Source organism: Ctenopharyngodon idella, chromosome 16, assembly GCF_019924925.1.
Source record: "Ctenopharyngodon idella isolate HZGC_01 chromosome 16, HZGC01, whole genome shotgun sequence".
Classification (NCBI taxonomy): Eukaryota; Metazoa; Chordata; class Actinopteri; order Cypriniformes; family Xenocyprididae; genus Ctenopharyngodon; species Ctenopharyngodon idella.
Window position 1 is genome coordinate 34,697,795 of NC_067235.1, and position 24,999 is coordinate 34,722,793.

Consider the following 24,999-nt stretch of genomic DNA (forward strand, 5'->3'; position numbering starts at 1 on the left):
GCAGCCATGTAAAGTTGCTACTTATAGGTTTCAAATGATAAGCCATATTTGAGGTTGATGGATGATGGGTGAATGTTTTGATTTCCTGCCTGATATACTGCAATTACCACAAGGATCCGCTGTTAACAACCTGATCTGTCCCTCGTAAGATTAACCCGACACGACGAATGATGAATTGACGAACACGGAAGCGCAGAAGATAGAGCAAAACAAATCACTATTCACGAATTAGAAGTCTAACATGAGGATTTTTAAGAGAAATGTCATAAGATTTCAATATAAGTGAAGAGGAGCTTCTCAGCCCTATTTGTTTGAACCGCAAGAGGCGTCTAAGCTTACGATACTCCTACATCCAACGTTATGCGTCAGGTCAGAGGTCACTCTTTCACCGTAACTAGATGCGTACAGCTGTTTGCCGGAAGCTAGGTATTATAGTTTATAAAGTTTTAAAATAAATATGGATATTTTTCTTACAAAAATCCATCGCTTCAGAAAACCTTTATTAACCTCCTCTAGTCGTATGGATTACTTTTATGATGGACGGATGCGCTTTTTTGGGCTTCAAAGTCTCGAGCCCCATTCACTACTGTTATAAAGCTTAGAAGAGCCAGGGTATTTTTTTAATATAACTCGTCTGAAAGGAGATAGTCATCTACACCTTGGATGGCTTAATTTTCATTTTTGGGTGCTCTATCCCTTTAAGACTCTTGGTTTTATTGTGTATCTAGTCAAAAAAGAAGAAAATAAATAAATTCCCAATGTCCGTTTAGGGTCAGATGAACCCACAACCAGCCTAAAAACCAATTAGTAGAAATTGAAAAGTAATTTTGTGCATCCTTAGCTTAGACCTGAGAAATCTGGTGTCCACAGCAATAATAGACCCCAATAGATCTAGCATGGATTTAACAGTCGGTGGTTGTAAAAGCACATTCTTCAATGAGACGCCAGCAAGAAGGCATGGGCTATCTCTGAAAGAGAACGGGCCGGAGCCTGAGCATGAAGACAGTCCGTGAGGAGAATCCCATGGGACTGACGAGGTGCGCGCTGCAAAGGAAAGAAGTAAAAGGAGGGGCGAAGCACAACAGCTTGAATGATGGGATGTATTTGTCAAATGAAGGGTTGCTTTGGTCGAATCTTGTCCCATTAGAGGCACAAGATATTGACTCGTATAAAGCAGCCTGATGTTTATTTTCCCCTCTGCTTTTCTGCAGCAGTGGCAGCGCTGCATCCCTCCCGGCGTAGAAGGGTGTCAGGCACACACAAGCATTACCCAACAGCCAAACACAAGAGCTACTGTCATTGTTTTACATGCTAATGTTATTATTTTTATGTTTGGCTTCTTCAGCAAAAGAAAAACAAAGACTGGATTTAACCATCTGACTTGGATAATTGGCAGGTTGGATGTTTCAAACAATTAACAAGGTTCTATTCGTTAACATGCATTAGGTATCAAAACAACACGTTTAAAAAGGTAATTTACACCATTTTTTGTTACATCATGTACATGTATATAGCCTATAAATGTGTTATACTGGAAAAAATTAAAATGCTATTATAGTTTTCAATTGTTAGTTACCTAATGCATTACCAAACATACAAATGTTAAACATTTTAACATTAAAAGTTACCAAACAAGAAATCAAAGACATTCCAAATTGCCTGGTTGAATATTTTTTGTTGGTTGAAGCTACAAGTCCACTAGCAGTCATTCAAGACTTAATATCTGCTAACGCTTTATTTTGATGCTCTTCAACAGACATTCTAGTGACTATGAGTAACTTTGCAACTACATGTCTACGACTTATTCTTCTAACCTGAACCCTAACCTAACAGTCTACTAATACTCAGAGTTAGCTGAGGTGCAAAGTTACTTATAGTAGAATGTCTAAAGTGGACAATCTAAATAAAGTGTAACCTTCCATTTAACCATATTAATTTACAAATTAAAGTTCTCTTCTCCTAAAGACCAGCACTAATGATTTAGTCAGAACTAAAACCCAAACTTTCCTAAACATTAACACTGCTCTTCTGCTGCCTTGCAAGCACTGCCACTTCCTTCTCGAAATGCAAATCTTGTTTGAAGATTAATTATCCAATGTGATACGATTGTGACATGTCAGTTCACAGCCTTTCATAATCTGACAGATGGCGCTTAATTCTGTCGACGTGCTGCCAAAAGTGCAACTTCAAGCGCTCTGCTGATGTTCAGCTGCAAGGCTAATTTAGAAAATACTCTGCCAGTCACCACTTTCTCGACCACTATTTACAATCAATCTTTCAGTCTGCAATGATCCAATTGAAGAAAGCATTGAAATGCTCATGTTTACATCTCTCAATCACAACTGTTCAATGCAAACTTCTCAATGTGGAGACTAGAGCAATTGGTTCTTCGGTTTATACTAATAAAATAACTGTCTGCATCTGGATTCCAGTCAAATTTTAACTATCATGATTCTTGCATGAATGCTATTTAGTTGTTCATTAGTTATTACATTTATACTTTCTAAGAGATGCTTGTCAGTTGTGTAAAATGAATACTAGAATAAATATATTTGTTTATAAATAATTATTGGGCATAAAGAGGAAACATAACCTTAAGCTTTATTGCATGTATCTGAATTCATATCAAAACTTTTGCTACATCTTCCCAAACACATGATAAAGTTCAAAATGCCAGATTTTATGAATTCCATTGGATTATACAGTCATTTGGGATGACTAGATAAGGATTTTTAAAGTCTGCGTGAACCGGAAGTTGCGACGACTTCAGTATATTCTGAGTGAAATGAAATATTGAATAAGAGAAAGAGAGGGTGTGGCTCGTTTTTCCCCTTCTGGGAATTGATTGGATCTAGAAAAGGGTGTTACCGTAAGCCAGTGATTATACTTTATAAAGTTTTAAATAGGGATATTTTTCTTACAAAAACCCATCGCTTCTCTTTAGAAGGTATTTATTAGCCCATTGGAGTTGTATGGATTACATTTATGATGGATGGATGCGCTTTTTTTGGAGCTTCAAAAACTCGGCCACTATTCAATGCCATTATAAACCTTGGAAGTGCCAGGATATTATTTAATATAACTCAGATTGTGTTTGGCTGAAAGAAGAAAGCCATATACACCTAGGATGGCTTGAGGGTGAGTAAATCATACTATACATTTTATTTTGGGGTGAACTATTCCTCTAGTATTATATGTCTTTGCAAAAGCAGTTTCTACCCGGTGAATTTAGACCAGAGCAAAACTACAAATATTTGGATTCACAGAAATTTCCAGGACTCTTCCAGGCCCAAAAATAAACTGCTTCAACTGTGATTGAAAAACATAGACATCAGTGGCACCCGGGACGTGACTTCATACCTTCAAACGCTTCTCTTCATCCGACTCAGGAGTCATGGTGGCGTGATTCCCAGAAGATACGTGCTAGTCACTGTGGCTGATCTTCCAGCACTTGTGATTAATTATGCCTTGAGAGAGGTGCAGAGCAATCTACTAAAACCCTGGACAGGACACATTCAGTGGTGGCATCAGGGACCATTAATAAATCAGGCCATTTAAGTAGAAGATGGGAACACTGCCAGGGTCATGATGGCGGGCCACGTCCCCTGAGAATCCAAACGGGAAATGGATCGTGATTCCTCACTGATTAACTTACCCTTAAGGTGCGCATTAGAGTTGGGGTTCAGGTGTCTGACGGATCTCAAGGTTTCCCAGACGCTGGTTCGTGAAACCTCTAGGGGTTTACAATGAAACGGCAGGAGTTTCATCAGATCACGGTCGAAGCGCTAAAGTCAAATTCAATTCCATTTGTAAAATGTGGTGGAATTTAACAATAAAGTCATTATGTCAGAGACACGACTTAATATGATGGACTAGGATTGAAACTTAATTTCACAACCAATTGTTTCATTTAACTGCCAAATATATAAACAGCAACTAGTGTTTTGCTACATTTAACTTGAGTTACAGTAATATAAATATATCTTAAATTTTAAAATATTTCAGTAGCAAATCATAGGAATTGGTAAAAGAAGCTTGAGTGACTCTTTCGAATGAGAAATTACAGCTTTGGGCCGTTTCTACGCAACAAAAGCATTAAGAAATGTCTTTTTTTAATCTCATGGCTCAATATGAAGGATTAGGAGTGTGACCTGGAAATAAATAATACTAAAATAACCCTGGTTGGAACAACCACTGAAATTGTACAACTTGATTGCTGAATAGCAACTCAAGTTTTCAATTTATTTCTTAACAGATACTTGAGTGACTCTTTCGAAATATAAAGAAAGAGAATTAAGATACTTACTTAAGTAGTGTTGACACGATACTGGAATTTTCAACTTCGATACGATACCTTGAAAAATATCGATACCATTTTCGATAGCACGGGAAAAACTGCCATATATACCGGCGTACGTATCATCTGTTATCATCTCAATTTTGATAATTTGGGTAATGTTGTAATATCTTACACAGCACAGGGAGGCTTTATTTGAATCGTTTAACTACATTTACAAAAAAAATGCAAGTAAACAGTCAGTAATAAAAGAACAAATTGCAAAGGATACACAAATAAATACAACAGAATAAAGAGTTTCAAGTTTTTCAGGTGGGTCTAACAGTAGTATTAAAGTTAATAAAAGTAATCAAAAGTAAAATAACACTGAATAGATTATTATAAAAATTAAATACAGATTAAAGCTTACATTTAAAGTTACTCAGTCAAGAGCAGCGAGTGATTTTTTTTGTTTTTTGTTCTTTGATTAACATGACAAACGACAGCAGGTTTATTAGGCTGCTGTCACTTTAAGAGATTATGCACGGATCCAATTTACTGTTACACAACATGCGTTTTTTCTCTACTATTTATGTCCCAAAACTGACTGCGTTTACTTGAATACTCAAGAGACAATTTTGTATGTATTTGACCATTTAAGCGCAATATGCCATGAAAAAGAACTCAATTTGGTACTCGCAGGCTGTTTGAGAGGCGACTTTATGAGAGCGACACTTACATAGATCAGTGGTGCGCACGCTTTTGGTGTGAGCGTGAAACCTGCAGGAATGAGTAAAATTATGCCATACAAGCACTATTCAACCAGAGCAAATGAGACGAGTGAGTGACAGGAGGCGGGTGTTTCTGTCGGAGAGAAGAGAACGAGAGATCGCGCAGCTGGTATTGGTGTATCAATACTGCAGAAAAGGAGTATTGGAACTGTTTCAGATACATATCGAAATAGATATTTGATAACTAGTCTTGATATTAAAAAAAAAAAAAATACAACATTCAATAACACAACATTCTATCATCACTCATTTCCTACATATACCATTAACGTGGTATAAAGTTACTTGTGCTATGTTTTAAGAGTGTGAATCACACACCCAGGTCAGTTCAGAAGCTGTTTGAAATCTCAGGAGATGCTTCAAGCACATAATTCAGCATCAGAGGAGTTCAGCTGACCTGACAGGACAGCTCATCACGAGTTGGACTTTTGTTGGTCAAGTTGATTACAAAGGGGTGAAAACACCCACCTGCCCCGCCGTACATGTGAACAGCCCAAGCCAAATGGAAAGTTTGTTTGATTCAATGCAGAGGGCTAGATAAGCTTATCTAAGGGCCACATTGTGGGTCTAATCTTAGAGAAGCGCACATGGCTGGCAGTGCCTGTCCCTGTAAGGTCCGCTTAAATCGATAACCGCCGCACACCTGAAGCGTCTACGTTTCGCCCGGCTCCCTCGTCGTGACGCCCCTCTGTCATCTCTCACCTCCCTTCACATGAGCTCAATGAATCAGCAGATGTCAGAAGAGCCCTGGAAACTTGAATCAGGTTCAGGGTCGCTGCTTTCATTGATGCGTGCAGATATTCAGCCGATAATGCATCTTTTCTTCCCAGCACTCACGCTGGTGCTGGGATGAGCTCCACCGTAATCAATCTGCTCTCTGACTGTTTCCACGTCAGCCCGCCAGACGAAAGGGGTACAAAACAGGGTGTAAAACTCTGGAAAATTAAGTCAGTGAAATGTGAAGCTTAACCTTCAGAAAAAAAGCTGCTCATTCACCTCAGGAAGTCAAACGAAATCATAAACACTACGGTTGAAAAGTTTGGGGTTCTGCTCACCATTTATTTGATCAAAAATACAGTAAAAAGTGTGAAATATTATTGCAATTTAAAATATCTGTTTTCTATGTGAATATATTGTAAAGTGTAATTTATTCCTGTGATCAAAGCTGAATTTTTATCATCATTACTCCAGACTTCAGTGTCACATGATCCTTCAGAAATCATTCTAATGTGATGATTTGATGCTCAAGAAACATTTATGATTATTATCAATGTCAAAAACAGTTTTAGCGGATTCATATTTTTGTGGAAACCATGATACACTACCACTGAAAAGTATTTTAAATGGATGCTGTTCTTTTGAACTTTCTATTAATGGAAGAACCCTAAGAATATGAAATTCAAATATTCAGAAGTTTAAAAGCCTGTAATCAAAATTTGGGTCTAAAAGTTTAAAACCCCATTTTTGTAAGTCTCTAGCAATTAAGTAAATGTCAAAATTAACTGCCAAAATGGTTGCAAATTCAAATGAAGCGGTCACTCAGATTAGAGTCAAACCGTTGGATTTGTACTTCTTGATAAACTTATGGCAAATAAATTTAAGAAAAACATCTGATAATTTTTGCTTGCAATAATTTGGTACAAGGGTTGAATGTTTGAGCTTGACAAATAATGTCAACACTACGATGTGGAAAACTGCAGAAAATGAGTTCTCTTATTTACATTTACATCACGGCTATACATTTATCCAGATGACAAACGCTAGAAAACTAGATTAGCTAGAGAAAAAGTGAAATACAAAAATACATATTTTTTGGTAGATAAATGCATACTATGCTGTAGAAAGGTAAATATTTCCAAAAACCCCTCAGCCGTTCAGCTCATCTTCCATTTTAAGGTGACCACAATTCAACACTAAAAAAAAATGATAGGTTAAATCAACCCAAGTTGGGTTAAAAATGGACAAACCCAGTGGTTGGGTTAAATGTTTGCCCAACTTGCTGGGCAGTTTTATTTAACCCAACTATTGTTTAAAATTATTAAAATGTCTTAAAATGAACCCAAAATAGGTTGGAAATTAAAAATCAGACAATTACTAGAGGCAACATTTACTAACAAGCAATTTAATAAATGTTTATTACTCATTAAACATTAATTAATGTTAATTTCCAACATATTTTGGGTTCATTTTAAGCAATAATACAATAATTTTTAAACAATAGTTGACTTAAATAAAACTACCCAGCAGGTTGGGCAAACATTTAACCCAACTGCTGGGTTAAAACAGGCTTTTCCATTTTCAACCCAGCATTTTTTAAAGTGAAGGAAACTCAATAAATGTCATCTGTTAAACTTCAGGCAATAACCAACAGAAGATCAGGAGGAGACATAAGAAACTTTCCTTCGGCGTCCTATAGACGGGCAATCTCTGCGATTTGAGCTGCACTTATGCACATCCCATTACTCATCATGCACGGACAGACAGGAAAAACACACCGTGTGCTTGATAGGATTGAATGACTGATGAGCTGCAAGTGTGGTCCATGAAAAAGACCTTAACAGGCAGCTCACGTTGAACCACACTACATAACGCAGGCAACATTTCTCTTTCATGTAGAGAAGTCAAAAGACCCTGTACTTCAGGATCAATACTAAAATGAAAACAACAAAAACAATGCAAAGCCGCTAGTCTTTCTACAGTATAACTACAACAAAGATCTGAGTCCTGAATGACAGACAGCTGCTGTAAAATCCCAGCATGCAGTCGGCAATAACTTAGACTACAAAAACATATGGGTCAAATCAGAAGAACGATATTCCAACTAGCTGACCAGAGAGAGCAATTGTCATGTACAGGTATGAAACAGCTTCACAAACATGGTTTTTAACCACACAGTATCATTATTTCTGTCTTATGATAATTCAGATTATCACATCAGTATTGGCATAAAAGTTTATAGTTCAGATATAAACACTGATGTCTACGGTAGCAATCAAAATTCGCCTTTTGAAAGTAGCTTCATGCTTCAAATAACATTTGTATCAATTACATTACTACACCAGTAGGTGGAAACAAGTGACTTCAATTTATTTGTCATTGAATCATTAAAAAGATTTGTTCAAAAATGTTGATTCATCCAGTAATGAAACAAGTCTTTGAGTGAGTCATTGAATCATTCACTCAAACCAATTTTTTTTTTTTTTAAATAATTCATTCAGATTCATTAAACATTTTTAAATAGAGTGCAGCAATTCATATTTCATCAGAACCAATAGTAAATTGTATTATTTTGTTTAGTTGTCTATTTAGAATCATGAAAAATTGTGATTCTCAATTTATCCAGAATCATGCAGCTCTAAATCCGACCCAAAAACCATTTATGGAGGAAAACGGAGAGTTGCACCTCTAACAACCTTTACCTTTTGAGGTTATCCCAGTTTAAGTTAAGTTCAGAAGCAGTCCAAGCGAAGAGGGGTTTTGGACAACATTAGCATAAATCCTTATGATTTTGTGATTGATTTATGACAACACAAATTATGAAAATAATTGAGAACAAAAATACTAGAGCTATTTATAAATCATCTCTAAAGGGTGTTTTAATAGGTCTGTTAGTAATTGGCGTGATTTAATATGTACTAATCTTAATTGGCAATCAAGCAGTAAAGCTGTAAAGATCTGAACCAGCAATCATCAAAACAGAAACCTGAGCGAGTTCAATCTGCTAATCAAGCATCACAGCTGTAAAATGAGCATGTCTGACTGCAGTGTGTATATACTGCCATGATGTAAGCAAAACACATGATAATTGCAAGTTACTTTAATGCATTTATGCCCAGAAATGCAAAATGTATAATTTATGAACTTTTGAATGACAACGTATGATGATAAACACAACGAGTTGAAGTCGAACAGTTATGAAACATCTGATCATGCTTGTCATTTGTTCTTTGGACTTGAATTATTTTGTTGACTGTTTGCTTGAATAAAAACTTCACGTAATATTTCATTGTGAAAAACTTGAATATGGAGAGATCATTTAAATATAAACATTTTTAAATACGTCATGAATGCTGCAATATTTATTATATAAAAGTACACTGAAATGCTAAATAAACAAGGTGTAAAATACATGATTTTTTTCATGCAAAATTTCAAAAAAAGGGATTTGAGATAAAAAGGATTTATTAAATGTATTTAAAAAAAAAAAAAATATCAGTTTCCACAAAAATATGAAACGGTTTTCAACATTGATAATCATAAGTGTTTCTTGAGCAGCAAATCATCATATTAGAATGATTTCTGAAGGATCATGTGACACTGAAGACTGGAGTAATGATGCTGAAAATCCAGCTTTGATCACAGGAATAAATTACATTTTACTATATATTCACATAGAAAACAACTGATTTACATTGGAATAATATTTCACAATTTTTACTGTATTTTTAATAAAAATAAATTCAGTCGTGGTGAGCAGAAGAGACTCTTTCAAAAGCATTAATAAATCATACCGACCCCAAACTTTTGAACACTAGTGTATTAAATGATTTCATTCTGTTAAATTCCTCCAGGCTACGCAACAGCTTTAATTTAATTGTTAAATGAGTGGGCTTACTAGCATAATTTGTTGCAATATCGTAATTAGTATGGAGAAGAGTGAAGTTTCACTGGCGGTGGCTACTTAAAATACTAATGTACTTTCATGTACTGCTGAGAGTTACCAGAGAGAGCCCGGCCTCTTGATCTATTCTCCGCTTTGAAATAACAGAGCGCATCCCTGCGGTAAATATACAGTACCTGAGTTCAGGCCTGCTCTTATCATGGCAAGTGTATCTCTGTCTCCGCATAACAGGCAGTGCTGTATTGATTGAAGCCTCGGCAGCATTAGGGAGCGATATTTCGTGCTCCGGCTCGAGAGATAAAGCAGTCGTCTTTGGACACCAGCACCGGTTTGGTCTCTGGTTCTGCAGCTTGTTAGTGCTGTGCTCAGCTCAGCCAAACGGTTCAACCGCACTAACAAGCAGCATCTAACGGCAAGGTCATCCACTCAGTCATAGTGGCAAGGATGGGGGCTGACCTCTCCATGACGCCTGACGCCAAGCCGATAAAGGTCCAGGAGATAATTACACAACCACCACTGGAGCAGGCCAGCGCGGAAAACTAATAAACACTTCCTCTCGTGGATGGACAGAATGGTGCAACGCTACGACTGGAAAGCGAAAATAGCAATAAGTGCAAGCCGAGCTGGAAATAATTGCAAGTTTCCCTCCCTTATTGTATGATACGAAAATCACAGTAAAGATGGAGATGCACAATTAATTAGAATAATGCAGCAGCTGTGATTAACTAATAGAGGTGTGAATCGATTCTTGGTCAGGATTTGATTAATCAATTCAAATTCGATTCAATATATGCATAGATTTGATTCTAGTTTACCATTTTGTCGTGCCAAATGCAACATAGTATGTAATGAAAGCAATGAAACAAAACTAGAATGCACATTACATTGAGCATGATGTAGACAATGTGTAAATTGATGAGGGAAAATCCCCTCTTCCTAAAAATCCAAATTACTCCAGAATTAAATAAATGGGTTTGATGTTCTTACAGTATTAAAGCCAAAGAAAATTATTAAAACATTCTCTGGGAAAGATTTATTTAGCACATCTTTTCTTCATGCACTTACTGATGACTGAACGAAATAATTGCAGTCATGATCGTTGACCAGTCTCCAAAAAGAAAATTCATTCAATAAACAAGACTTAAAATAAAATGTTTAATAAAGTAATTTTTATATATTTAGCAATAATAAGTAATTATATTTTAATTAAAAAAAATGTTTTTTTAAATATTTATTGGTAAATATTATTGTAAATATTGTATATATTGTGATAAATATTATTGTAAATAAATACATCTATAATAAGTATTGAATATAAATATTGAATACAATAAAAATATTGAATAAATAATATAAAATAAAATAAAATAAAATATTGTATAAAAAAAATAATATTGAAAAATAAAATAAAAAATAAAATAAAATTTCTCAACCCCAGTTTGAGAAGCCCTGGTTTATACAGCTTCATTCATTATAAATACACTTATTGTTAAATATTATTGTAAATATTTATTGTATATATATTGTGATAAATATTATTGTAAATAAATACATTCATCTACAATAAATTTAATATTGTATCAAAAAAATGAATAAAATATTGAAAATAAAAGTGATATTGAATAAAAAAAAATACTGAATAAAAATATTGAATAAAATAAAAATATTGAATACAAAAATACTGAATAAAATTGATATTGAATAAAAAAAAAGGGAATAAAAAAAATATGGAAAAGAAATTGAATAAAAAAAAATAATAAAATATTGAATAAATAAAATAAAATAAAATAAAAATTACTCTAACCCTTAAGCACCAGTTGCAGCCCCCGTTTAAGAAGCCATGGTTTAGACAGCTTCATTTATTATAAATACATTTAATGTTGAATATTATTGTAAATATTCAATGTATATATTGTGATAAATATTTTAAATAAATACATTTATCTATAATATTTAATATTGAAAAAAAATATTGAATAAAATATTGCATAAAATAAAATACAATAAAATAAAAAATAAATATTGAATAAAATAATATTGAATAATATAAAAATATTGAATAAAAAAAAAAATTGAAAAATAAAATTTACAAATTTATTACAAAAATATTACCCAAGCACCACTCGCGGCTCCAGTTTGAGCAGCCCTGGTTTAGACAGCTTCATCTGTTATAATGGGAGTGTTGGAGAGAATCAGACTGTACATGTGCAGTGACAGCTTCACTGATTACAGCAGCGCTCTCGTATTGTTGCATGGATTGCTTTCTTTATAATTTCTCTAAAATAAGAACAGTTTTGTTTTTCAAGCTGCTAAGAGGCTCAGAGTTGACCATTTAGTCACCGTCTTGATTTAATGATGTATAAAACAGCAATTAATTAATTCAGGAACCCCATTCTCGGCTTGTTTCGGATGTGTGGCGACACAAAATATAGTCGCCCCAAACAAAGTAGGTATTTTTTGCAAATTGTATTAATCAAAACGAATGGTGGTTATAATAATAAAACAAGCGAAAAGCAATTCCCCTTCGCACAGCTCTCTCACCCTGGAATCCAAATAATCCCTCTCTCTCCGCTTCCCAGAGCGCCGAGCACAATCATCAATGATTAACCGTCCAGAGAATGGAGCTCTGGAGATTGCCGTGCACCTCACCTTCATCGAAGTCGACATCATCTTCGGTGTGCTGGGGGAAGGGGAAGCAGTTGGTGATCTCCAGCCGGTCTTCAACCACCAGGCCGAGCAGAACACCCTGAACCACCTCACTGCCCTGGCCCTCCTCCTGGTAGTGCTTAATGATCTTCAACACCACCTGCAGACGCACAAACACACCGCCTGTCAGAAAACATTTCTTGCGAAACGAAGTTTGGGCCTGGCGAAGCAAATTGAATAATATCTGATGCAATTTTGTCCCCCCTAAAGACATTTGAAGTGTCTTTGCGTCGCCTTTGCAGGAGCGACAGCGAGGAGAAATAAGATTTATATACGTTTATTGCAGAAAGATTAGCTACACATGCACACACACCTGCGAACCGGTTAGCATTCAACTAGGCATGTCAAACAGCACATTTCAAATTCTACTAATGGACGACTAGTCACATGATGCAATTCTAGTTCATTATTTAATTTATTGAGTGTAGTAGAATACATTAACATGCTTTAATGTTCAAAAGCATTGTCAAATTTAATAGCCAGAAGATATTAAATTTAATATTGAATAAAAAATAATGTTGAATAAAACAAAATTTAATAAAATAAAAAATAATATTGCATAAAATAAAATATATTGAACAAAAAACACTGAATATTGAATAATGAATATTATTGAAAAAATAAATTAGATAAAACAAAAAACAAAAAAAAATTACTAATATATACACATATATATATACATATATTATATATACATATACATACATACATACATACATAGATAGAGATATTACCATATATAAATGCATGTTATTATACCGTATAATATTACCATAAATAAATGCATTTATCAATAATAAATATTTAATATTGAATAAAAATTTAATAAAAAATAATAAAAAAAATATGAATATGAATATTAATGAAAAAAAAATACTATATTATATTATAAAAAAATAAATAAATAAATAAATATCACTCAAACCCCCAAGCACCAGTTGCAGCCCCAGTTTGAGAAGCCCTGGTTTAGACAGCTTAATTTATTATAAATAATACATTTGTTAAATATTATTGTAAATATTTATTGTATATATTGTGATGGATATTATTGTAAATAAATGTGAATAAAAAATATTGAATAAAATTAGAGTAGAACAGTATGGCAATTTTTTATTTATTTTTGTTGAATTTTGATGTTATGTATAACAAAATGTCCTCCTCTGTGTTCAGGTTTGACTGTAGAAAAATTACTGCAAAAACTGACACTTCAAATCAACATTTCAAAAAAGAAAGATCTAAACCTTGACAAAAAGTAGTCTTTGAGAATGTCTAAATATATATCCAAATCCACAACTTCAATACCCAATAAAAATAAGTATTTATGTCTAAAAACACTAGAGAATTTATAAACCACTTATATATAGAGCTATATAGGAATCTGGTGGATACAACATGGCGTTATACAAGTTCTTTTTTTACTCCCACCAGATGGCACTAATCTGACTTCAAAAATTGAATTTTAAAGGGATTGTCCTTATTTTAACATGAAATACAGCTTTAATTGAAAAGAAGAAGAAAAAAAAAAATAGGAAAATAAATTGTATTTTTTCAATGGGAAAAATTGATCATAAGTATTGCATAATATTAATTAGTACCATGAAATTCTCTCAAAATACAAAATAAATATTATTGAACAAAAGTGTATTACATTGATTTTACCGGGGGAAAAAAAAAAAAAAAAAAAAAAAAAAGTTACATTTTATGTGTTCAGTCACTTTTGACCGCGAACACAAGTGTGACAATAATTGTGTTATTGTCGAGTTAAAGGGTTAGTTCAAATTTCTGTCATTAATTACTCACCCTCATGGCGTTCCACACCTGCAAGACCTTCGTTCATCTTCGGAACACAAATTAAGATATTTTTGTTGAAATCCGATGGCTCAGTGAGGCCTACATAGGGAGCAATGACATTTCCTCTCTCAAGATCCATAAAGCTACTAAAAACATTTAAATCAGTTCATGTGAGTACAGTGGTTCAATATTAATATTATAAAGCAACGAGAATATTTTTGGTGCTCCAAAAAAACAAAATAATGACTTATATAGTGATGGCCGATTTCAAAACACTGCTTCATGAAGCTTCGGAGCGTTATGAATCTTTTGTGTCGAATCAGCGGTTCGGAGCGCCAAAGTCACGTGATTTCAGCAGTTTGGCGGTTTGACACATGATCCGAATCATGATTCGACACGCTGATTCATAACGCTCTGAAGCTTCATGAAGCAGTGTTTTGAAATCGGCCATCACTATATAAGTCCTTATTTTGTTTTTTTGGCGCACCAAAAATATTCTCGTCTCTTTATAATATTAATATTGAACCACTGTACTCACATGAACTGATTTAAATATTTTTTAGTACATTAATGGATCCTGGGAGAGGAAATGTCATTGCTCCCTATGCAGGCCTCACTGAGCCATCGGATTTCAACAAAAATATCTCAATGTGTGTTCTGAAGATCAACGAAGGCCTTACAGGTGTGGAACGACATGAGGGTGAGTAATAAATGACAGAATTTTCATTTTTGGGTGAACTAACCCTTTAACTTTGACAGCCCTAAATTCAACAAGACATTTTCTTCACACACAGTATGAGAAAGTCCCCTAAGGATAGACAAAATGAAAATAATTCATTTTATCCGCAGATACCAATTATTGGCCGATACATCAGTACATCTCTACATATTAAAGGTTTTTATAGAGAGGATTTTGGATTTTTATCACTCCATAAATCAGAAAATACTGTCAACAGCCAGGGGGGAAAATCTGCATGTTTTAAAGAATAAATGTTCTATAAAACAGGTGAAGGAAACAAACAAACCTTCAGAATATTGACAAGACTAACTCATTTTGAGAAACGGCCTTGCATTGTAATTGAAATCTACAGATGCAAACAGATAAAATGTAATACACAGTGTATTTTGGATGTTTTCTTTCAATTAGTCTGAAAGACGACATGTTATGAAAGTAAAAAAGCAAAATTGATCTGTGCATGAAAACAAACAAAAGCTGTGGTGTCTTGACCAGACATATTTCTAAAAACAATATTCAGATTTTTGCCTGTAATTAAGATGCAGTAAACAGCGATCCATCTCTACCGGACGTTAATACCAGGCTTACGTTCGCCCATGTGCTTTAGACGAGTCTCAGGAGATTATTATATGTGCAAACTTCAATCTCCAGATTGGCAGAGATGGAAAATATCAATCTGTCTGCATTCCCAGTGCTTTAAAACACAAGTTGGAAGGGCTAAAAGCAAGATTGCTCCTCCATCTTAACATGGTACTTTGCGACCACTCAGAGCAGTAAACATGGAGAAAGACCTGGGGTTAATGGAAGAACAAATACACTCACTGTCTAATTACGCTGTCTGAACAGCCTCTCTGAATGCCAATCCACTGGGGTTTTTTCATTTCTACAGAAGCAAGAACACATCTTCGATCCCGTTGAGAGAGCCAGCTCACTCGCCCAAGGCATGATGGGATACGGTCGTGTTTCTCAGAAGGGACACAGCATTTCGTATCGCCAATAACTGATGGGGAACTAAAGTGCATCAGTACATCTGTAATTTCACACGGAGAAGCATTTAGAGCGTTCGGATGCTGCGCAGGCGAGACGGAAGTCACATATTTACTGTTCCTTCAGCAGATAAGAGCGGCCAATCCAATTCCAACCTCAAATCACTCCTATAGGGTTCTGGGAATGATTTCGTTCCATTAACGGTTCTTGAACTCTTATATTTTCTCCTCAAAATGGACAGAACGTACCAAAATATCGACTGACGGTAATCGAGCGCTCTTGTACTTGAAAGTGAAAATGGCAGCGTGCAAATGTGGAAAATTATTCAGCTGAATCTTTTAAAACGTGCCCCAAGAACCTTGCGTTCAGTTTCATGTACCACCTAACATTAAAGTTTAGTGCATGAATATTAATTTCTGTCTTGACCTTCAGAAAAGCTTCCAGTCCAATAGATTAATAAACGGAAAAAACTTTGACAATAAGTAGGATTCGTTAATTCAACAGCTGATTACACACACTTAGGTCATGTCTGCTGTGGAAACTTCATGATATAGTAAATGACAATAAAATAATTTACAAATTTGACATCTTTATAGTGCTTACAAATACGGAATATCATGCTTAAATCCTTAACTCAAATGTCATGAAAATTTGGTTCACACACTAAAAAAATGCAAGTTGGGTTGAAAAGGGACAAACCCGGTTGGGTTAAATGTTTGACCAACATGCTGGGTAGTTTTATTTAACTCAACTATTGTTTAAAAATGACTATCTGTCTTAAAATGAACCCAAAATAGGTTGGAAATTAAAAATCAGACACATGATTACTAGAGGCAACAATAACAATTAAAAGGTGAACATTTATTAATAAGCAATTTAATGAATGTTAATTGTTTATTATTCATTAAACTTAAATGTTAATTTATTAAACTTAATAAAAGTTAATTTCCAACATATTTTGGGTTAATTTTAAGCAAGTAATTCAGAAATTTGAGTTAAATAAAACCCAATATCTGGGTCAAAACCAACTAAACCCAACCGCTGGGTTAAATAAATCAAACCAATCGCTGGGTTGTTTTTAACCCAGCATTTTTTTAGAGCGTACGTTTTCAAATATTAGAATGTAATCTGTAATCTAACTGATCAAAGTAAAACCGTACATTTCTTTACTGTTGTGTTTATTTTCTTTAAAGAATTGAATACTTTTATTCAGCAAGGATGCATTAAACTGATCAAAAGTGACAGTTTAAATTAAAGTATATCTATTTGAAAATCTATTTAAAAGTTCTATTTAAAAGTGCAACATTGATATTAATCAGAAATGTTTCTTAAGCATCAAATCATCATATTAGAATGATTTCTGAAGGATCATGTGACACTGAAGACTGGAGTAATGATGCTGAAAATTCAGCTTTGATCACAGGAATAAATTACACTTTACTATATATATTCACATAGAAAACAGTTATTTTAAATTGCAATAATATTTCACAGTTTTACTTTTTATTGTACTTTTAATCAAACAAATGCAACTTTGTCAAACAATCAAACAAATACCAACCGTACACTTGGTAATGTGTGTATACATTATACTATAAATCTAAATCTCAAAAATATATATGCAAGGGATAATTTAGTCAATCACCATGCAATGCAGCTTAGTGGTGATTATACACAAATATTAACAGAACAGGGATTGACCAATCAGAATCGAGTATTTCAGTCTGCGCCGATAGCCTAGTGGGTAGCGCGCTGACCCAAGATCGAGTCCCGGCTCGCAGACCTTTCACAATCCCGTCCCCCTCTCTCACTTCACTTCCTGTCCATACTATCCTATCACAATAAAAAGGCAAAAATAGCCAAAAATAAATATTAAAAAAAGTGAGTATTCTACAGAGTCTTATAACAAGGTGTAATATAGTTTAGATCAATTATTTCTTGCACTAGGAGCCATTAAAGGAATCGCAAAGCCACCGAAATCATTAAGCGAAATCGGAATCATTAAATTCCTTACGATTCCCATCGCTACCCTCCTGTAGCCTGAAGCCACATGGAACAAATCTGCCATCATTTACCACAACATTCATAAAACAGTGTGCTGGAGGCGATATTACACACAATTCTCTGGGTGCGAGTAACATGTCAAGCCCAAATGACCGGACAGAGCTCACCACAACCCAGCTGTAAAGATATATGACGCATTTCACAGTGGCGTGTTGAATTAATTATGGATGGACTCCCTGTAAACAAAGTTACAACCTTCATCTCGCTTTAAAAACTCCACACAGATGGTGGTCAGACATATGGTGGGCGTCCATGGCACCTCATTTCCACATGAGCTAGAGGCTCTATATGTTGTTTTCCGAAGCTTATTGTTGCCTCTTTGAGGGTTTGTAGCGGGCTTTAAGGTCAGAATGGAAAAAAGGAGGTAAAGTCGATATTCTCTGTGCCGAGCGCTGCCAATCTGATCATTTCAAGTCGAGGTGTCGTGCTGGAAGAATTGTGAAAGAGCCCGTTCCCCTAAATCATTCAGGAGGGAAGTCACACACCTGCTTCCTCCAATGAATTGAGCTGTGCTTGGTTGGGCAATACAGTCGGCGCCCGCCGCGACAAAACACCACAAAGCCAACGCCGCAAACAGAAGCACGGTGAAACGCTCGATACGGCGGAGATGCGTGAGGGAATGCGAATGTCACTAATTGCCTGAGCAGTTGTAACGCATAAAAGAACAGGAAACAGCAGCATCCAATTTCCTGTTGCTCCAAACATAGTGTTTGAATCATCACTCATTCGATTCAAAGCAATTAATGGCTGATTAAACGAATAAGCATGCTGTTTTAAACGGCTCCGCTCCTCACTGATGTTAATTGTGTTAGTAGTGTTTGTTTCTTGCAGTTCTTCGCCACTCTCTGTCAATGCAGCGGTCAAGAAGAAAGAAAAATGCTTTATATTTCAATACAAAAAGCCCGATTCTTTTAAATTTAAAGCCAACATCATACGAGACCCATTTTACTTCTGTAATGAAGTATTTCATATTACATATTGAGCAGCATGACCACAAACATCACAGAATAAGGAAATAAATAGAACAAAATCAAAACACAGTTGTTTTAATGGAGTTAATATTAAAGTAAATTAAATGATAATTTATATTTAATTAAATGCATCTATTAAAATGTATTAATTTTCTTTTGTTTAAACAACTTGGACACAAACCAAATGATTTTTCATTATAAATTAATACGTTTGGCATCAGTGCAAAAACAGCTTCACATTATGAAGCATTTGAGTTAAAAACAAAGAACAAAAAAAAATAATATATTAATAGAAATACATTTTAAATCTGATAAAAGCATAAACGCAGCAGGATTCCAATGTTTTGAGAGAGAGAGATATATATATATATATATATATATATATGTCAATGATAAAATTACAATTTAAATTAAAAATTTAAATAAAATTATATATTTAATACTAAGCTATTACCACAAATGGTTATGTTGGTTAAAGTGGACTAATAAAAATAAAATTAAAAAGGCATATCAAATATACTAAACCATTACTGCTAATAGTCATGCAAGGCACAATTAAGTTAAAAATTAGCTAAAATTAAAGGGATCATTATTAAAAAGGAAGCAATGGCAATTAGTTAACATTAACCAACTGCCTGTGCGACCTTGCTTACATCAGCTGAAAAAGTTGTTTAAAAAGGGCCGTATGTAGATTTCAGAAACCCTTGTTATTAGCGACACCGGTGGCTGTTAAGTGAACTGCAGCCAGCGACTGATTGCTTGTGCACACGTAACGTACAAGAGACTGAACGTGATTTAATGCCTGGCAAAGTTCTTTTTCGTTCTTCGCTTAGAAGTAAAAAGACATCGGAAATATCTTTGCAACGATTACACTGTTAACAAACATTGAGACGACATTTAGATGTGCTGCACGCTTTCCTTTCAATAAAATAAACTAAAATGAGAAAACAGCGGTTCAGAAAGCATCTGATTGTAGCGATGTGGAAATGTTTGCAGCAGCTCTGCGATTCACCGACATCACGCCGACAGATGAGGTCATTAAAATTACACTTATGATAGCTTGAATATAAAGTAATCGATCTAGATCTGATGTGAGACTATAGTTTGAATTAATCCCTTTTCTTTGCATGACACATTGACATCACAGTACAGAACGGCTGTTTCAGCTTTTATCCTGAACATTGTATAAGCATTTGTTCGTTTCAGGTGTCACTGAACGGAAGAGAGTCTCTCGGGAGCGTAAACGTCACATCCTTTGAATTTCCCGGCAAAAAAAATCCTCAATCCTTCACATAAAAAAAATCAGGCTTTCATAGATGAAGTCAGGGAAGATCTTGTTTCATTACAAGCCGATTAACACATGGAAGTTCTTGCATATAGCCCCTTTACGGTGGAGTTAGTTTTTACATTTAGATGCAGGTTAAAAGTCCAAGTCAGTTTTATGCAAAACCCTCTCAAAACAAGCACCAGCGACGCCACAATCACTCAAAGCCGCCCGCCACTGACTTCCCCTGAAGCCCATCCGTCAGACGAGCTGTCAGCGCGGGCCGAAGGGGGCTGGGTGTTTTACCGCAGGTTCAAAGTGGCGCCCGCACCCTCCCGTTCTCCTCCTCCATCAGCTGGGTGACAATAACAGAATACTTAATGAGGGCATGCGGCACGCTTCGACTGCTGCACAGACTACACACAGCCCCATCAAAGCAGCTCAACACAGCCTCAACACTCCATCTAATGATCCCCCGTGAACTCGGGAGAATTGCACGCTTGCCAGTTCTATTTTTGATAGGCGCTTTCGTTTTGCAATGACTAGCATTCTCTCTGCGGCGTACTGTGAATGTTCCTGGGCTTTCTTGCTTTCAACCTTGCCTCAGCTGAGGGGTGACGCAATCCGCACGCCGGAGGCAATCAGGTAAAGGCGCTAACACGCTCCCCGCGGATCGCGCTGACGTGAACGTCTGTCCCTGTCAGTTAGCGGAGGAAGGACACGCAGCCGTAGCATGAGGACTATCGCTCTGGTACGCCGAGGCCTATGATCCATCTTCAGAAAACAATGACGAAACAAGATCTCTAACAGCCTGCTCTCAAAATGAACAGCGTTTGACAGTGTCGTAACTGTACAGCTCGTGAATGTGTACATGAGGCCTCAAAAATAAGGCAAAATAGTTCAATTTAAATAAAGACCCCATGAAATCAAAATTGCGGCTTTTAGTGTGAAACACTACAATGACAAAATTCACATTTAGAAGATATAAGCGTTCAAAACTTATAGACTCTCACTTCCGCCAATATGGATCGACGATTTTGATGACATCACGCTACACTTCATCTTCAGATTTTCTGTCCAATCAAATGCTCTCTAGAATTTGAAATATCGCCCTTGAATTTCAGCAATTATGCTTATCGATTCCCATAAAAAATAAAATAAAAAAAAAAGTCAAGGATTTAGATTTCAAACATTTATTCTGGAATTTATTATTAATTATTAACTTATTTATTACTTATTTTTGTTTTTAAAAAAAAATTATATATATATATTAAATTGTTATATATTAAAAAGTATTAATTTATTTATTACTTATTTTTGTTTTTTTAAATATATATATATATATATATATGAATGAAATAAGTAATAAAATAATTAATAAAAAAAATTATATATATTTTCTAAACAAAAATAAGTAATAAATTAACAATTAATAATACATTTTACATACTATACATGTTGGGAAGGGAAAGTTGTAGTTGTGTTTTCGTGTTTAAAAAAAATAAATAAATAAATAAATATTCCTAACCTTAACCTAAAAATAACAGAACTGTAAATATTGTTCCCAAAAATGTTAATATAACGTTGTCAAAACTGCAAAATTTAGATAAAAATAGGATTCAGACATGACATAATTCTTAGCACAAACATTAAAGGAAAATTTCACTCAAAATTAAAATCATCATCAATATTGATTGAGTATAAGAAAAGTGCATTACAAACAATGTATTATGACTATCAAAATTACGTTATGTACATAATCTCATTTGCATTTGTCAAACTTCAATCAGTCATGTGACACACGAGAACCAATGGCACAGGGTGTCGATAACACAAAGTCATTGTTTTTTTAATTTAACAAGCGCAAATATTAGATTTAAGAACTGTGGTTGAGATTGAAAAAGAGCAATTTGGATAATGAATTTCAGTCTGTTCCCTCACAGAGGGATTTCATATCTTCAGAAGACTTCAAATACAGCAGAATAGATCAAATACATGCACCTCTTTTTTGGTCTTTTTAGAGAACATGGCTTATTAAATGTAAACGAGCAGCTGTAGCAGTCTTTCTAATATCTTCTTTTGTGCTCACGGAAGGAGCAATACTAAGACACAATTCAAACTTTAGGATGAAAAAATAAATGCTAATTAGAAAGATGAAAGTACTGTCCTATGAAGGTCAACCAACGTCTGAAATGCAGTAACTACAACCAGATAATGACAAGAAGTGTTTTTTCTTGAGTCGACTTCGCCCTCTTTTGGCAGTGATGTAGAATGCAATGCATTTCCACACCAGCGCTGCATCATCCACACACACAGACCAGCTCTGTAATTAAGCAAACACTTCAGATGAACAGCAGCGTCCGGATGAATTACTGTGATGATAACTGGAGGGTTTAGTCCAAATGCTAAACGACAAACTTCAGCTTTTATCTGACGGAAATCACTGGTCCGTATAAAGAAACGCAAGCTAATAGTGCTGAATGATTTGGAGAAACAACTGCAGGAAATACCGTACGACACCTGAAGATGAAGCAGAAAACAAGGCCAGCAGTGGCAGAAATAACAGAGAAAACAGATGAAGGAAGCTGGAAGAGCGCATTAAACAACAACTCCACTGTAAAGATGTTATAGCAGTTCTGACTAATGTTAGTTATAGCAAGTTATCATCATTCTGAAGAAGTCAGAGACATTGCTCAAGTCGTTGTGCTGATCATATTCATAATCATAACATTTCAAGCAATTATAAGTCACAAAATATTTCTATTTTAAGTAAATGCTGTTCTTTTGAACTTTCTATTCATCAAAGAATCCTGTAAAATAAAATATATCACGGTTTCTGCAAAAATATGACTGTTTTCAACATCGATAATAATCATAAATGTTTCTTGAGCAGCAAATCATCATATTAGAATGATTTCTGAAGGATCATGTGACACTGAAGACTGAAAATTCAGCTTTGATCACAGGAATAAATTACACTTTACTATATATTCACATAGAAAACAGCTGATTTACGTTATAATAGTTCACATTTTTTACTGTGAAATATTTACAATTTTTAATCTTACCGACCCCAAACTTATGAAAAACTTATGAAATACAAACACCAAACTTTTGAATGATGGTATGATATATATAAAAATTAATAAGATAAAGTAAAAATATATTATGTGTTGGGGAGGGAAAGTTGTAATTGTATTTTGTGTTGTTAATAAAAAGAGAATTATTTTTAAAATAAAAGAACAGAATCAATGTGTGTGTGTGTGTGTGTGTAGGGGAGGGAAGTTAATTGTATGTTGTGTTGTTTTAAATAAAAACAGACTTATAATAAAATAATATAGGCTAATATAATATCTCACAAACTCTTTTCAACAGTAGTATGGTCATCATTTACAAAGACAAAAATATCAAAATGTAAAGTATAAGAGATGTATATTTTGAAATATACCATGGTACTGAAACTCGTGTACTATAAAGCACCCATAGTACTTTTAGTAAGGCCAGAGATACCATATTAACTTTTGTACCACGGTATATCTCAAACTACCATGGTATAGTGACGGTAGCAGGTACAACCACTATATATTTCGGGTAGTACCATGTTGAAAACCCTGGTAGTACCATAGTACATGTCCACAAAATACCACAAAACACAATTTTTTTCCCCCAGTGCTGTTCCTGATGAACGCTGAGCTCCCCCTACCCACCTCCAGCCGAACACACACACACACACACACACACACACACACACACACACACACACACACTCGAGCCTCTAATAACAAACCGCCGCTTTCTGCTTCAGAACAATCACTCACCAGCCCGTCGATCTGGATCTGTTTCACCGGGGAATCCAGCGGACTGGACGCCGAAGCGGCTGATTCTTTACGGCTGGCCATTTTCAGATGAAGAGGAAACGGGCCACAGCACGTGTAAAAAAGTTCTTCCGGAATGATCCGACCACTTCCTGTGCGAACAATAGGGGAAAGCCTCGTCAAAATAAAAGTCGCGATTTAGCGACTTAAATGTACGATTCTCATGATTTCATCCTGAGATCAAAAGCAAAAATACTGCATTGTGATATTATATACACGTATTAATTACGCAAAAAGTTGACTGAACACACACAGTATTCACAATGTACAAACAATTACTAGGCATACTGTATACCGCATACTATTTTTATTAAGATGTGAAACAATGCACATTACGCAACAATAAACATTTGAAATAGTAGTATGTTATATTGTTGTCAAACATTGTTACGCTTACGCAGTTATCACTGAAATTAAAAAGGTTTTTAGCGGGTTTTTATTGTGTGTAAGAAAAGTCCGGTCGAATAATTATTTTAGTAGAACATTGCATTATGGGATATAGTATTCCACACAGCATGATCTGCTGTATGCGGAATGTCTAGTAGGTTGTGTGGGTCCTCTAAATGCATACAGAATTTGCATACTGTATTTGAAAATTAAAAGGTTACTGTCCCTTTAAAAATGCTAAAATGGCAAAAATAACTGACATTGGGTTATTTTAGCCATGACACAAATTCAATCTTATGAGTCTTGCACTGGTAATTTTATATATTTATATATATGTGTGTGTGTGTGTGTATGGTGCCTTAGACCATAATTATATATATTTTTTTACATTTTAAGTAGGTTTATCAAAGATTTTATATATATATAAATATATTAGGGCTGTTCAACGACAATCATGATTATCGTGTCCAAAATAAAAGTCTGTGTTTACGTAATATATGTTTGTTCTGTGTATAATCATTATGAACATA

General features: G+C 34.8%; 1 protein-coding gene across 1 annotated transcript in view; it reads right to left on the bottom strand.

The window, feature by feature from the left end:
- Positions 1–24,190, bottom strand: part of eif3ha (eukaryotic translation initiation factor 3, subunit H, a) — a 59,543-nt gene extending 35,353 nt beyond the window's left edge. Inside the window, exons 1-2 of the mRNA XM_051864525.1 lie at positions 24,026–24,190; positions 12,338–12,494 (exon numbers count right to left, since the gene is read on the bottom strand). Coding sequence (XP_051720485.1) covers positions 12,338–12,494; positions 24,026–24,106 — 238 coding nt within the window. The 5' untranslated portion in view covers positions 24,107–24,190. The remainder of the gene's footprint in view (positions 1–12,337; positions 12,495–24,025) is intronic.
- Between the last annotated feature and the right edge of the window lie 809 nt (positions 24,191–24,999).